Below are 15,800 nucleotides of genomic sequence, written 5' to 3'. Positions count from 1 at the left end.
TGTTGTCTTGAGAAAAATGTTTTTTAAAATTAAAATTCTATGTCTTATATCATAATGATGTGTAAAGTGTTAATACCCGCGCTTGCGCGGGCTATCATCTAGTATAGTCTAAAAATGGCTGCAACCATTCAGCCGTCTTAAGTATCCCAGGTTTTACTTGGAAAAATATTATCACAATTGTGGTTCAGGAATCTATTATTACAACTAAAGTTCCAGAACTTATTACAACTATGGTTTCAAACCTTATTATTACAGCTATATATGGTTTCATAACATAATATTATAAAGTTCCAGAACTTATTACAACTATGGTTTCAAACCTTATTATTACAACTATGGTTTCATAACCTAATATTATAACTATGGTTCCAGAACTTATTAAAACAATTGTGGTTCCAGAACGCATCATTACATTTATGGTTCAGAAACCTATTATTAAAACCATGGTTTCAGAACCTATTATACATGTACTACAATTGTGGTTCCAGATTGGAATGTATCAGTAGATCACGGAAGGGGGGATCGGCTGTCGTTCTCATTTTGCAAATTTTGTATTTACACAAACTAAGTCAATCTAGGTTTTACTATCATTTTTAATTCTCACGAAAATGCCGTAGAGAGAAAAGAATTTTTTAGCTTTGACGCAATATATGTAGAGAAGGAGACATATTTTGTTAAGCATTGTAGAAGTGAAAATGTTTGCAGTAATGATTCTAATCGATTCCACTATTCATATTACCAATATCTGCCCCAATTAAGGATCAAGAGGGCTGGCGCCTAAAATATTCAATAATTTATAACTAGAAAAATTAACAAAAATTCTAGATGGTTGTAAGGACAAAATATGTCAGTATTCTTAAGACCTTTTCAAAGAAATCAAGAAATTAAAATTCGATGTCTAGGATCCAAGTCATCGAGATTTAATTTAAAAAAAAATGAAAGAAAATGTGATTGCAATTTCATCCAACTCTCTTATGCATTTTTTGTCTATAATCTTCTATGCTCTCAAAGTTGCGTAAAATTTTTTCTAGATTTCAATATGTTAGAATGCAAAATTCTCTTGAAGTCAATATCCTCTGTTTACGTTTCCTCCTTGTTTCCTTATTTGGAATCCCTTACGCCGATTTTGATGGAACAGGTACCGTACATGTAGTTTAAAAGGATGAAATGCTGCCATTTTTGTTTTTCTTGTTTTCTGTAATGATTGCAACTGTTATAATCTGAGTGATACAATAATTTTCGCTCATTTCTCTAGCTAAGCCATTGGGCAACAAGGTGCATTATAAAATGTTTGATGTATACCGAGCTTTAACTTTGAATAAATAATTTATGGATTTCTCTTAAACCCACTACCAAGACGCAGCCATGTGATCGTAAGAAAACGGATCAAATTGAATTCCAAAGTTCATCGGATAAGATTGAAATCCCAATCTTATTTGTTGTTTAATGTGAAATTGCTTGATGTCGGAGGAAGGTCCCTTACATATGTGACAGAGCTTAAAGACGTGTCCACCAAAGAGAGCCTTGGTGAAACCCTTATTAAATTTGTCAGAATACTAGTAGTCGAAAAACACGACATTCAATGTCACTTCCTGAATCGTTCATCAAACCTTTGAAACATAGAGAATCCACAGAAACAACAGTTTTAAGGCAAAAAGGCTTTGCTAAAATTTTCAGACAACACTTTCAAATTTCTTGTTGTCTCAAACTATAGTGATATGGATCGAAACAACCACATAAACCAATCTTGTACAAAAAATTCTGCATGGAATCTGCCTTGAATGTGCGTCTGTAAGCAGTCACTACGTGCTCTTCGATGATGACTTGTTTCTATACGCCCCTCTCATGTGGACCATCAGCTATGTCGTAAAAAGAAAGGCGAACAGCAAACTGTCCATCTACACTTGGCAGAACGAGGCTGGATATCCTGAGAACATTCAGTTCTCAATTCTCTTGAACAACAGACTAATTGTGCATGCTTCAACGATTCTTGAGAAGCAGGCGAAGGAAATAGTATTTCCATTTTCAAACCTTTAAGTGATTAACACTGTTTCGAAATCCCTCCCTTTTAAAACATTTTAATTCATATAAGTCAGGTATTGTCAAACAAAATATTTTGGGTTCATTTCATGTTCTTTGTTGAAAATACCAAGAAAAAGTCAAATTACATACCTTAGTGGCAATTCTGCCAATATTACTGTACTCGTGGTTCATGTAGTGTGTTGAATAGAAGGGAGATCAAATAATTCTATAGGAAGGCTCACTTGACACATCCCGGCCTACTACTACTCACTGCTTATTGATGTTTAAAGGGGCATGCTCACGATTTTAGCTGAAAATTTTCTTCGATTACATGTAATCCATTTTTACTGTTTTCAACGGTTATGTGAGGTATTTCTAATGGTCAACTTAACTTATAACGTCATTTGTAGAGTTAAAAGAAGATACAAAGCTCACAATTATTGTTCTGTAATATGACCCGTGTCATTATTTTTTTTAATTAGTTCAATATTTTCTGGTAAAAGGTCCGTATAAGCAGATTGTTCTGTTTGTTACAATTTTTAAAGCAACAAATGAATATTTTCTAGAGTTGTCATCTTTAAATTTGTTTTAAATTTGATATTTTGTAATCAGTTATCAAAATGAAAAAAAAAAATACCACGGCCTGACTGTTGCATAACATTGATAAAAAAAAATGTATACATCCAGTATAAAAATATTAAATTTTTAGATTTTCAGCTCATATCATGACCATAGATGATTTAATGTGCTGAATGATTTGCAGTTATAAATTATTGTTGTTCTCTGTTATGCCTGTAGTCCAATTAAAGAGAGGGTACTAAAGTGTATAGTTTTACAGTTCTTTAAAACACTTTAGCAAACCCTTTATGATATGATATTTTATAATTAATTCAATACCAGTAGTTATAGTATAGTATTGATTTTTTTAATTTGATTTGAACATATTTTATTATGCAAATATACATTTACATAAATGGATTAGGCAGCAGGCAATGCCTATGTAAGCCTTCTCCATATAGTATCGTATTCATAAATAAGGTTTGAATTGCTAGGTTATACAATGGGTATCACACGGCATTTATCATTTAAACAAAATGTAGATATTTATGAGTTTTAGAGTAGATAAAATATCAAAATAATTTTCGAGATAATACCAATTCATATATAGAATTATAACTTAACTAGTCCACCATACAATTTTATAATGTAACCTAAGACCGATAACTCTATTCTTTATCAGTAGAAGGAGGTTCTACCCGAGTGACAGTGTAAGTGTTTGTTTTTACCTGAGCTTTTTTGTTCAAAAATTCCTTATGATAAAGCTAAAGAATTTATTAAATTACCGATGTACAGAATTTCTGATTTTTAAAAAATGTTTTGTTTAGCCTCATTTGCAAGCTTCCGAATGGGGTTAATAAATAGAACGAGACTAACGTGTATTGAACGTTTTTCGGTTAGCTTTCTTCATGAATGAGAATGTGATTATAAGTTTGCAAAATATCAAAACATTGGACCCATATCATGCACTTAATTAAATTCAAAAATTAATTAAACAATCATTTCTTAATAAAAACCTAATGTTAATATTCCATGCATGAACTGTCCCTCACGCCTGAGTTTGTTTTTGAAAATTCCTCTCCAGATGTCATCGGCTGTCGTGGTAATAGATTTGGAAGGTCAAAATTCGTTGACTTGTCTGGTGATGTTTCATTAACCACGGTCAAAATTTATCTCAGAATTCTTGTTACAGTGTTTCTAGAAAACATTTCTGGAAACACTTGTTACAAGGGGGGGGGGGGGGGGGGCGCATATTGTAAATCTACATACATCAAGTTAATTCAGAACTAACGTTATGCTAGGTCCAGCCCTTGTTCTTAAAATTTTGATATCTTTATTTTACTTGAAAATATAATATTTTTCAACCCTCGCGGAATTGATGTAGAGAGAAAAGCAATCGGTGTCTAAGATACAAAACATCGAATTTTAATAAAGTTGAAAAGAAAGGTAAGGTGATTGCTATGTCTTAAAAAATCTCTATTCCATTTTAAGTCTAGCATTCTATATTTTGACAGTTGCATTACTTTTTACTTTTTAGATTTTAAAATGTCGAATTACGAAATCCACTCGGTGTCAAGATCATCTGCTTCTATTTCCTTTTATGGAATTCCGTACGCTGATTTCGATAGAACAGGTAGTGTACATGTAGTTTAAATGATAAAAGGTTTCTAATTATTTTCTAGAAACACCAAATTATACATTTACTAAGATAAGTTTCTTCTGAAATCTGTGGACTTGGAAAGTTACATTTAATTTCAGCCCAAAATTTTGACTTTTGTTGCATTTTATTCTATTCTTTTAGTGTTTAGAACAAATTTTACTCATTTTAACAATCCGAATTTGAGAACTCAAATTCTGAGTAAACAACGTCCTTAAATAGTCTATTAGAAATCAATAAAAATTAACCATGATATAAATAATGACATGAATTTCGAACATGTTAAGCATAAATCACCCCTTCAATAGTTACACATAAAATGTACATTTTTCACGAAATTACTAACATTTCATCAACATGACAAAATCATTAATTTTGACATTTTGTAGCTATAAAAGGGGTGAGGCAACATCACTTGAAATTTATAAGAAAAAGACTTTTAGTATAGTGAACAAAATGGTATGTAACTCTGTACAGTGCCTGAAAATTCCAGCCGCAAAACCTACCTTAAAATGATAAAATGGTTCCTTTTTGTGTTCATAATGGGTATGACGGTAGTTGGTTTATGAAAATTTTGTACCTGTATCGGAAATAATTGCAACCGTAATATAATCTGATAGACACACGATTTCTTCTTCAATTTCTCTAGGCCATTGGGCAGTATGGTGTATTTCCAAAATGTTTGAGGCATCTAGAGCTTTAGCTTTGTACAATGGATTTTTGGATTTGGCTAAAATCTATCACCAAGACGAAACTATAGTGATCGCTAAACAAGAGATTAAATTAAATCCCAAAGTTCATCAGATAAAACTGAAACCACAATCTCATTTGTTGTTCGATGTGAAATTACTGGAAGTCGGAGAAAGGTCCATTACGAATGTGACAGAGCTCAGAGACGGGTCCACGAAAGAGAGGCTTGGTGAAACCTTTCTCAAATTTGTCAGATTCAGTCGTAAAACAAGACGTTCAATTTCATTTCCTGAGTGGTACATCAAATCACTTGAACTACATGAGAGCCCGCAGAAACAACAGTTTCGAAGCAAAACTGCTTTGCCAGATATTCCAGACAACGCTTTCGAATTCCGTCTAGTCCCAAACTATAGTGATATGGATCGAAACAACCACGTGAACCAATCGTCGTACATCAAATTCTGCATGGATGCTGCCACGCATGCGTCTTTGAGTGGTCACTACGTGCACTTCAACGAGGACATGTGTCTATATGCCCCTCTCCTGTGGACCATCAGCTATGTGGGTGAATGCAGAGCAAACGACGAACTGTCCATCTACACGTGGCAGAGCGAAAGTTCGTCCCCGGAGCACATTGAGTTTTCAATACTTTTGAACGACAGACTTATTTTCCATGCCTCAACCATTTTTGAGAAGGAGGCAAAGAAAGTCGCATCCTCATTATCAAAAATCTAAGCGATATTATTTTTATTTCTTCCGTGAGATAAAATATGTGAATTTATACAAGAATCAAGTACGTATTGACAAAATAAATTAATATTAATTCATCATTTTAAGAAATTGTTATGAATATTACGCAGTTGGTACAGATAGTGTAGCAGTTCAGTGCTGTCGGTACTTGAAGATACTTATAATAACTAATTTTAAACATACTTATAATGACTGATTTTCTAGAATGACCTTTTTATGAAAAAAATCTTTATGCATGATAATCCTTACCCTATAAATTCATTTTACCATTAAATTCGTCTCTGGATGAAAATCAAAGACTAAGGAAAATATGTTTTTTAAGAACCACGAAACAAATGATGTTGAGTCTGTACCTCGCTGTGCGTAAGCTATCTGTTTTTATGGTGTCGTTTGGTGGAGACACAAGCAAAGATCGTGCTGTTTGTGGCAAATAAACAATATTATAATCTGTCCCAAACTATTGCTTCCATCACTTTTTGATGATTTTTAATAAAAATACACAAACCTGTGAAAGAAGTACGGTTGAAATCGATGAAATGAAAAATATCCTAGATATCTTCATTGAAAAATTATCCCTTTTCACTCATTAATGTTTACAGGAACGAAAACAAATTTTTTACGGAGATTTTTAATGGGAAATGTTTACATCTTTTCTCCATTCGGAAGTACTCGGGACACCTCCCGCAATTTTTTAACGTTATCATCCGGGCTTTTTAATGGCTGATGCAATGCAAAATCCCCGTAGACTTTATATTTTTGGATGTGTATTGAAACTTGAAGCGATATAGGGGGCATTTCAAAACAGATAATCTGGACATTTTTCATATTTAAGTGGATGAACTTTGTTTGAGTACAAAGGTATTTATTATTCTCGAAATATCAAGCGAAAAGTGGTGGAAGCAAAAACTCGGGACAGAGTATAACTCAAAGTATCTATCTTTGTGTATATGATTTTTCTCAGATAACGAAAAAAAAAAATCATTCATAGTTATCCAAAACACTTAAAAATAATACACCATTTTACAATTTTGAAAATTGTACATAATCTTAAATTACTCAAGAATATGTATTTATAAAAAAGTATAACTATTTGAAAAAAATTTGTCACTTTATAATTAAACTACACACAGCTGTGGCGTGTTAAGAGTTATTAATACGCAAAGATATGTAATACTAACTGTCGGTACAGTATGGCCGATCTTATTTTACCTCGAGTAAAAACTAGATCAGTCGTTCTTATAATTACCTAAAATGCAACCCCCCCCCCTCCAAAAAAAAATAAAATACCGTGAAGAAGTATTTTTGAATATTGATAACTATACCACCAGAATTTAAAGAGAATATTTTTGGAGAAAATGATTCTCAATGAGAAAACTACTTTTTGGCCTTCAATTTTTGCCGTAATGGTGTACCGTACAAAAGTTAGGCAACTCTAAATTGTACCTTGCACCTCACCACAGTTCTACATTATCACCTTGTTATTAGGTAAGAAGGAAAACTTTCCAACAAAAATATCCGAGATCTTTTCATTTATTCTACCTTTAATCAGAGAGTGCTTTAATCTAAAACTCTTTGAGGTTTCGTATATCTGGTTTTTTTTTTAATATATAGCTGAACATTTTGTGATTTTGAATTAAAAGTAGTAAGAGACGGCCTTTTTATATCAATGTAAGGAAGAGGACATGTGTCTTCGGAACTCTATAACTATAGAATTTCCTCCTATTTCACTCTTTATCATCCTCCGAGTTTTGGGGAAAATTACTTATTATAATGGTTAAATTATCAACATTACATTTTTATTCATGATTTTCAGCGTTTAAGACATCCACCGGTTATAACTCCCAGCAAAGGGTTGACAATCCGGCCGTACCATATGCATGTCGCACTTTTACATGACAGAAACTTACCTGTCTGTAGTTTACTATATTTATGTCCTTCCACCCAACTTTCATGTTTTTACCTACCATTTGTAACTTGCAATTTTACTGTATACATGTAAAGCTATCCAAATAGTTATAGCGAGCATAAATGTAATGTATTAAGTGTATAAAACTTGTTTAGGTTTTCATAATTCATACATACTTATATATATAGAGGTTAAAAATCACAATTAAGCCCCAAAACATCTCCTATAAAAGAAAACTCTTAAAATTGAGGAAAAAAGTCAAGAATATGAAACGGTTAAAGAGTATCTACATGTACATCTTAATATCTGGTTTTGACAAGGAAGTGTTGAAAAACTTTCGACCCCTATCAAACTTGACTTTCATCTCAAAAATACTGGAGAAAATATCTCGTAAAATTGGCAGTCCTCTTGATGCAAATTCTCTGCGTGATCCACTTCAGTCGAAATATTGAACCAGACTTTCTACGGAAACGGCCCTAATGAAAGTCCACAATGATATTGTTACACAACAGGACCAACAATCTTCAGCAGTTTTGATCCTCTTGGATTTATCAGCAGCTGTTGATGTTATCGACCACAGCATACTGTTCCAACGTCTGACTGCATCATGTGGTTTTCGTGGTACTGCTGTTAGTTGGATAGAGTTTATTGCTCCAGAGAAGGCGACAATGTGTTACCGTTGGATCCATCAAGCCATACTCTTGTCAGCTTCCATATGGTGTTCCTCAAGGATCTTTTCTTGGACCTAAACTGTGCTGCCTTTTCTCCAAACCAACTGGGGCCATATGTCATTGACATGGAATAATGTATCACTGCTATGCATATGAAGCATCAGAAACATCTACCAAAATTTAAGCTTAAAGTTGGTGATCATGCCATTGAAAGTGTGCCCTGTGTGAAGAACCTGGGTGTCATTTTCGATCAACACCTCACTATGGTCAAACAGGTATCGTCGATCGTCAAGTCGTGTCATTTTCGTGTCATTTTCAGATATGCAATATTGTGCGTATACGGCGCAAAAAAACCTGCAAAACCATGGTTAACGCTGTAATCACTGCCAGACTGGACAACGGGAACTGCACTCTATATCGAGTTGCAAAGCATACCCTCGAAAACATACAACGTGCCCTAAACACTGCAGCATGTCTTGTCACGAGAACATCGTTACAGGGCTGCGTTCAAGATCGTAGCAGCTAGCCTAGCCGCTAGGTCGTATATATCTACATGTAGGTCTATTGAACGGACCGCTAGGTCTCAGATTTGAAGTTGGAAATATTCAACTAAAGACTAATTACATCAACATAATTTGTTAATTGCAAGCGGAAATATACATGTTAAAATTCATTATAACTTAAAGAATGAACAAAATATCACTGAGTATAAATAGATTTCATGTTTGTTACAAAGTGGTAACTAAGGTGGTCATCTTGAATTTGATGCTTAACGAAAAATATTCAGGCTACGAATATCTACGTAGCGGCTAGGTTAGTGCATTAGCTTACCGTTCAACTACGTAGCCATAGGTAGCAGCTACGATTTTGAACGCAGCCCAGGAGCATATCACCCCGATCCTGGCAGATCTCCGTTTGCTACCTGTGCACTTTCGTACGCAGCGCAAAATACTGACATATGTCTATCAATCGCTCCACGGGTAAGCTCCATCCTATATCAAAGACTTCAATACTTTGATTTAAGCACACCAGATTACTGCAGTCTGAGTTTACATTTCTCTTAGTGACTCAAAAAAATCTTGACAAAGACATACGGAGAATGCCAGCTAGAGCTGGCAAGCAGCGCACTTGTGGAATTTCCTTTCTGGCGACATAAAACAGGCACAGTCTTTGAACATCTTTAAAAGACATTCAAAGAAACATTTTTATGAAATAGCTTTTTTAAATACTTGCCGTTCTTGTTTTTCTGAACATTTTGCTTGAACTTGCTTCCTTATATTATAGCACATATTACTTGCATAGCACTTGTTCATTTTCTTCTTTTTGATATAGATATGAGTTTTACCAGTTACAGCAGTATTTTATAATGTTATTTATCCTTTTTTTCCATTTACATCGTTTATCTGAAGTGTGTTTTATCACGCCAATTTTCAAGTTTTGTTGTACAACGCTTTGGAGTAATCTTAGAATTTTATTTAGCGCGTTATATTTTTTAAATTTTATATTATGATAAATTATAAGTATGTACGCGTACTATACTCTATTTATAATATGCTTACGTCTTTATCTTTTAAAAGATAAAAAAAGTATATGCATTTGAAGCTGCAAATGTTTGCGTATGTACAAAAAACTGACCAACATTACGATTCATGTATTTTATATTAGTCTGTTTGGCTGCATCGTTTACCACCATTCTTTTCACAGAAGATGACGCATTACGAGATCAACCATGCAACAGGATCGTCTGCCTCTGTCTCCTTCTTTGGAATTCCTTACGCTGATTTTGATAGAACAGGTGCTGTTACATAACATTTAAATGATTTAAATTTGTTTGTATAAACAATACATTCAATGTCGTGCACTCTGCTTTCTAAATGAATAAAACTAATAAACACTGTGCTGAATAATTATCCCAGTGCCATTGAAGGTGACATTTTTGTATCCGTCCAAGCTTTATGCATTAAAAAATTCAAATATGCCATATGATAGACTATTGTTTGAGAAGTTATAACCACCTTTGTTAATATTGTATCTAACCTGTTTTTCCCATAGGAAAAACAATTTTGCCAAAGGATAGATGGAAATTCCTTTCAGAATAAAAGAACTTTCCATAGGAATTTAAATTCGAATAGGATTTGAACAAAACTTTCATAGGACATTAAAATCTACCTGTCTGAATCGATTTTCTACAGGAAATATTTAAATCCTACAGGAAATATAATTCCTCTAGGGATTTTAGAATATCTTAAGGGATTTTCAGATTTTGGTGTAGGTAAATCATTTCTCTTATGGAAATCATTATTTTCCTCTGGGATATCTAGTTTTAAAGGTAAATAATTAACTCTCCTTATAGGTGGGGAACACTAAAAACGAAAGTAGACATCTACCCTTAAAAGCTTGGGAAAATTGTCTGTCTTTTATTGCATATGAATTTTTACAAAACTGCATCCTAAGCAGGTGCAAAAATTCCACCTTGGCACTGGCATACTTATCCGACACAGTGTTACTAGATGAAAGAAATACATAATTGTTTTTAAAGATTTTGAAAAAAGCAACGGTGTCTTTTATTGTATATGAATTTTTACAAAACTGCATCCTAAGCAGGTGCAAAAATTCCACCTTGGCACTGGCATACTTATCCGACACAGTGTTACTAGATGAAAGAAATACATAATTGTTTTTAAAGATTTTGAAAAAAGCAACGGTGTGTTTTTCTTATATTTGCTTTTAATAACATGTTATAACTTTTCAGTGTTAAGCAATTGTTTTGATGATGAAATGTTTTCAATGTTTTCATTTTGCCAAAATTTGCATGTTTATTTTAGGTCATTGGGCAATATGGTATGTATCGAAAATGTTCGAAGCAGCCCGTATCCTTGCATTGTATAATGGATTCATAGACTTTACGAAAATCGATGGTAGGGAAGCGGCTTTGGTGATTGTCAAACAACAACTGAAACTAATCCCGAAGCTTCATGAAAAAGGCATGAACGTGAAATTTACGATGTTGTTTGATTTGAGGTTAGTAGAAGTCGGGAAAACGTCGGTACAGTTCGTTGTTGAGTTCAAAGATGGCAACACTAGGGAGGTTTATGGTGAAAATTTGATTAAAATGGTCCGGATGTCTCGCAAAACGAGACGTCCTGTCACGTTTCCGGAATGGTTCTACGAAAAATACGACTCATACAGAAATTCCTACGGATCAACACAAGCTTTGCCCAGAGACGCTTTGCCAAAAATTCCAGATAACGCTTTCAAGTTCGATTTGATTCCGCGCCACAGTGACTCGGATCGAAACAACCACGTGAACCAATCGTCGTACATTAAATTCTGCATGGATGCTGCCACGCATGCGTCTTTGAGTGGTCACTACGTGCACTTCAACGAGGACATGTGTCTATATGCCCCTCTCCTGTGGACCATCAGCTATGTGGGTGAAAGCAGAGCAAACGACGAACTGTCCATCTACACTTGGCAGAACGAAGCTGGGTCTCCGGAGCACATCCAGTTCTCAATTCTTTTGAATGGCAGACTTATTTTCCATGCTTCAGCCATTTTTGAAAAGCAGGCGAAGAAAAAAAGGCTGGTGCCTAAATTATAGATTTGTTAATTGTTTTAACAAAATGATTTGATTTTTTTTAAATGATTGAATTATGTAAGTTACATAATGATAAAATGCTAAGTGAATGGAAGATTATCGAAAGTTACATTTTTTCATTCTATAAGTGGTATAAAATATAAATACTTGACTAGAGATACATGAATTATTCTAGGAAAATCATACAGTCATACATCGTACCACGTATAATTTTTTTAAGGAATCTTTTACATGTAAATGTACACGGTTATTAAAATAAAATAAATGTTGTACTGATGTCTATTTGTGTGAAATAATTATGAGTAGTGTCGCTATAAAGCCATTATATACGCTCTCAGTCAGGGATATGAAACATACATAGAACAGCCATATTAACATGCTATTTAGTTCGCTTCGACCATTTGAAAACATTATAACATTTATATACAACAAAAATGGTAACTCACTCCTCCTGTTCGTATTTAAGGCAATGATTTACACTCGTAAACAGGCTATATCATTCAACCATACGTCAGATTTTATAACTTCTTAAAACCGTTTTGGAATTCATTAGCATAAACATGAACTGCATGTCTACAGAAATTGAAAGCATTAGCTCCTTTACTGTGTAGTATTCTTAGCGGGGGTCTTTTTTGTTGTTTAAGCAAGAGGAATGAACGTGCGTTTTAATGATAAATTATATCACCAAATAAAAAGGGATTGTATAAAAGATGATATTCAAACAAAAGTGTCAACCTATTTTTACTTGCTATTTACATTGTAATGTTACATGTACAAGAAATTCCACGTATATCTTGATTCGTACGTATTATTTTAGTCAAATTCTGTCATTATCAGGTTAATCGTGAAGATCATTTAACGCGATCGTACGTTTATCAAAAACATCGTTCATCCTTTCCTATCGTGTATCAATCATATCGTATCGTGCATGTGTGAATTCTGTTCTTTCGTGCGGTGCGTTTATCCTATCGTATCGTGCTTAAATTCTATTTTTCGTTTATCTTGTAAAAAATAACGTTGCTGGTACTGTATATCCGATTAATTGCAATTTTATATTGATACTGTATCTATTTATAAGCAAGTCATATACAGGAACATGATAAATTTTAGAAGATTGATTTTACTTTTATGAATAAAAACATTTAGTTGGACGACCAATCTTTTAGACCTTTATTTAAGAGATGACACAATAAGTACAGTAAGGTACGTCGGTTTACCACTTGGCCGCAGCCCTATTTTATCACCAGTCTTGTACTCATTTCATCGGTAAGTAGCTAGTCATATTCAAAATCATTTACTAGGAATTTTCTTACGTTGATAAAGCAATTATGCCTTAATTTTATGTGGACTTTTGAAATTACGTTGAAATTTCTTTGCAAAATTTGGTTCTATCCTTCTATATCCCTTTTTTACTGGAGGGGGGGGGGGGGGGGGGCAGATAAAAAAGGTTAAAATATAAATTAGTGGTGTAACTTTTATTATTTTTATTATATTTATTTTATATTTACGTAATAAAATCTTGCACTTGAACGGAAGGGTGTAGACAATCTTAGACGTCTGCTATGAATGATTTATGTACATGTGTGTCGTTCACAAAGGGTTCAAAGTCAACTATATTTTATAATTGTTTTCATATCATCAAATTTTATTTTGAATTCAAATCTGTTTATAATGAATCGTAGGTTTAAAGATATAAATGTCACACTTAATGGTTGATATGATTTAATATAATTTCATACAAGATGGCAATGCATCTTTATATTGACTTTCTCTTCAAAACATAAAACTATAATTATATGGGAGGTTAAGCAATAAACCAATTCTTTTTTGAAAACACAACAAACGCTCAACTTCATTGGCCTCATATCTAGTATTCACCTTGCTGCGTCTAAAATCTCAGTTTTGTATACTTTTGTAACTATCAGCTATCGCCCAAGACTACACAATATTTATTTAGCGTCTTATCATATAATCCTAGTTTTGTTCCCAAAGAAATGTTGAAAATGTAGAATATATATTTGCATTGTTCTGTACTTAAAATGAATTATCAGATTAAGGTTTATAGGAGGGTTTGGGGAGGGTGTTGTTGACCATGTGTTTTAATATAAGACGCATTTATTTGTAACCAAAAAAAAAATAATTGATAACTGTGTCAGAGTCGGAGCTGCCTGATAAAGTTTTTAAAATAAATGTGTTTTAAAAAAGTGTCATATATTGTAACAACATGCATGTAATTAATATTGTCGTAAGAAAAGTGAAAAGAAAGACGTACTACTTAAATAATTAAGCGTTATTTCATGATGTTTTTGCTGTATTTTATTTTAACAGTGCTCTTATTATTTAACAATTTTAACAAATTCTTTTATAGTCATTCAGTCACACATATTTTTGGTATAATTAAACATGGTAAACACTATTGCAGGAATAGAAACATTTTCAAAATCATGCGCACGCTGTTTAAAATGCCATTATCGTAATTAATTTACGATAAGATAACCAGCGAATGCTTCGTCTTGCTACGATAGTTACACGAACTATACATGTATGATTTGTATTATTGAAATAGTGATCAAGCACTAGATGTATGAATTGATGTCTTAGAACAAAATATCCTTGATGCCTATAACTTTCATTCTCAGATAATATTAGTATGCCAAAGAATTATTCTGGATTTTTTAATCAATGTTTATGCTAATGACATATGTCTGTCAAGTCCCAAATTGAAAGTTTTATATTTACATTATCCAGTGTCTTTGCCTTTGATAACACTACGTATCGATTTTGTACTATATAACCCATAATACAAATGACGCCAAATTGAGGCGCCAGCGGGGTTTGCTTATTTATATTCAAATATTAAAGCGTACGATGGCCTAAAATTATATAAATATAAGTAATACGGAATCATTCTTTGAATATTATGAGGTGATAATTTCGGTCGGGCGTGATCAAATCTATCATAAAGCCCTTCGGGCTTTATTGGATTTGATCACGCCCCGACCAAAATTATCACCTCATAATACTCAAAGAATGATTCCTTATTCCTTATGAATTTACACCCACCCATTGAAATAAAAATACATGTAGAAACTGACAGATCTAAAATCTACACGCCTCGTTTTTCAATTGATCGAAACCATCATCATCGACCGAAGAAAAAACACGGACTGCACGAAATAATCATGACGATGTCACACTCAAATTCTCGTTTCAGACAACTTGTTTATTCTTTTATTTAACGTACTAATGTACATTAACAGTAATTTAATTTTACTTACTCTTTACGATCAAATCATAAATTTGTTAAAAGAAAAATGCAAATATAAACAAAAAATGCTTACTCTGATGATCCATGCAGGTTTTGAAAGTAATGCTCACTGCAGAAAAAAATAATTAAAAAATAATTACATAACTCGCTAACGCGGTAATTTTTTCTTCCAGCAATGTCGCAATCTCCATATCCCATATGAATCATTAAAGTAAGCATTTTGTTTTTTAAGTGTACAATATGACAATAAGATGAAGAAATGCCATTAATACATTATAAACCTGATTTTTAAAAAAATGTTTTGCAGTTATACATGTTTAAATCATACTTTTGTTGCATCGAATTTATTGGGAAATATGTGTTTAATATTTTCAACTGCGCAAATGTTAATGTCAGCTTTCTTTTAATGCGTGTTGTAAGCAATTAATAATTCATTACTGTTTATACTTATTTGAGTGAAATATGTTTTCCTAATTCTGACCAACTAATTTCTAACGATTTTAATCACAACCCCCACCTACTAATTACCGTCAGACTTTTAACGGCCCAAATTCCATCGTGGTTTAGTGTTCTTGGTTCATTTGTACTTTTATTGCTTATGAGCACCTGGTAACATAAGTTGCAATTTTTAAATGCACCTTAAGAATTATGCAAAATACTTGTGCGTGAAATACTGTTTC

General features: G+C 33.1%; 2 protein-coding genes across 2 annotated transcripts; both read left to right on the top strand.

Annotated features, from left to right (window-relative positions):
- Window positions 1–4,007: 4,007 nt before the first annotated feature.
- On the top strand, window positions 4,008–6,809 carry LOC109617036 (uncharacterized). Its single transcript, XM_066084689.1, has 3 exons — window positions 4,008–4,026; window positions 4,118–4,213; window positions 4,887–6,809. The coding sequence occupies exons 2-3, from the start codon at window positions 4,126–4,128 to the stop codon at window positions 5,660–5,662; spliced, it is 864 nt and encodes a 287-aa protein (XP_065940761.1). The 5' UTR covers window positions 4,008–4,026; window positions 4,118–4,125; the 3' UTR covers window positions 5,663–6,809.
- A 255-nt stretch (window positions 6,810–7,064) lies between these two features.
- LOC105340208 (uncharacterized) lies at window positions 7,065–12,082 on the top strand. The gene is made up of 3 exons (XM_011446153.4): window positions 7,065–7,162; window positions 9,959–10,049; window positions 11,080–12,082. The coding sequence occupies exons 2-3, from the start codon at window positions 9,962–9,964 to the stop codon at window positions 11,853–11,855; spliced, it is 864 nt and encodes a 287-aa protein (XP_011444455.3). The 5' UTR covers window positions 7,065–7,162; window positions 9,959–9,961; the 3' UTR covers window positions 11,856–12,082.
- Window positions 12,083–15,800: the final 3,718 nt, after the last annotated feature.

The sequence above is a fragment of the Magallana gigas genome, chromosome 5 (assembly GCF_963853765.1).
Source record: "Magallana gigas chromosome 5, xbMagGiga1.1, whole genome shotgun sequence".
NCBI classification, from domain to species: domain Eukaryota; kingdom Metazoa; phylum Mollusca; class Bivalvia; order Ostreida; family Ostreidae; genus Magallana; species Magallana gigas.
The sequence above is the reverse complement of the archived record's forward strand: the minus strand, read 5'-3'. Positions and strand labels throughout refer to the sequence as shown.

Coding starts and splice junctions, on each gene's coding strand:
- LOC109617036 (XM_066084689.1), top strand. CDS start 4,126: ATGTCGAATTACGAAATCCACTCGGTGTCAAGATCATCTGCTTCTATT. Junction 4,214..4,886: donor CGCTGATTTCGATAGAACAG/GTAGTGTACATG, acceptor CAATTTCTCTAG/GCCATTGGGCAGTATGGTGT.
- LOC105340208 (XM_011446153.4), top strand. CDS start 9,962: ATGACGCATTACGAGATCAACCATGCAACAGGATCGTCTGCCTCTGTC. Junction 10,050..11,079: donor CGCTGATTTTGATAGAACAG/GTGCTGTTACAT, acceptor TGTTTATTTTAG/GTCATTGGGCAATATGGTAT.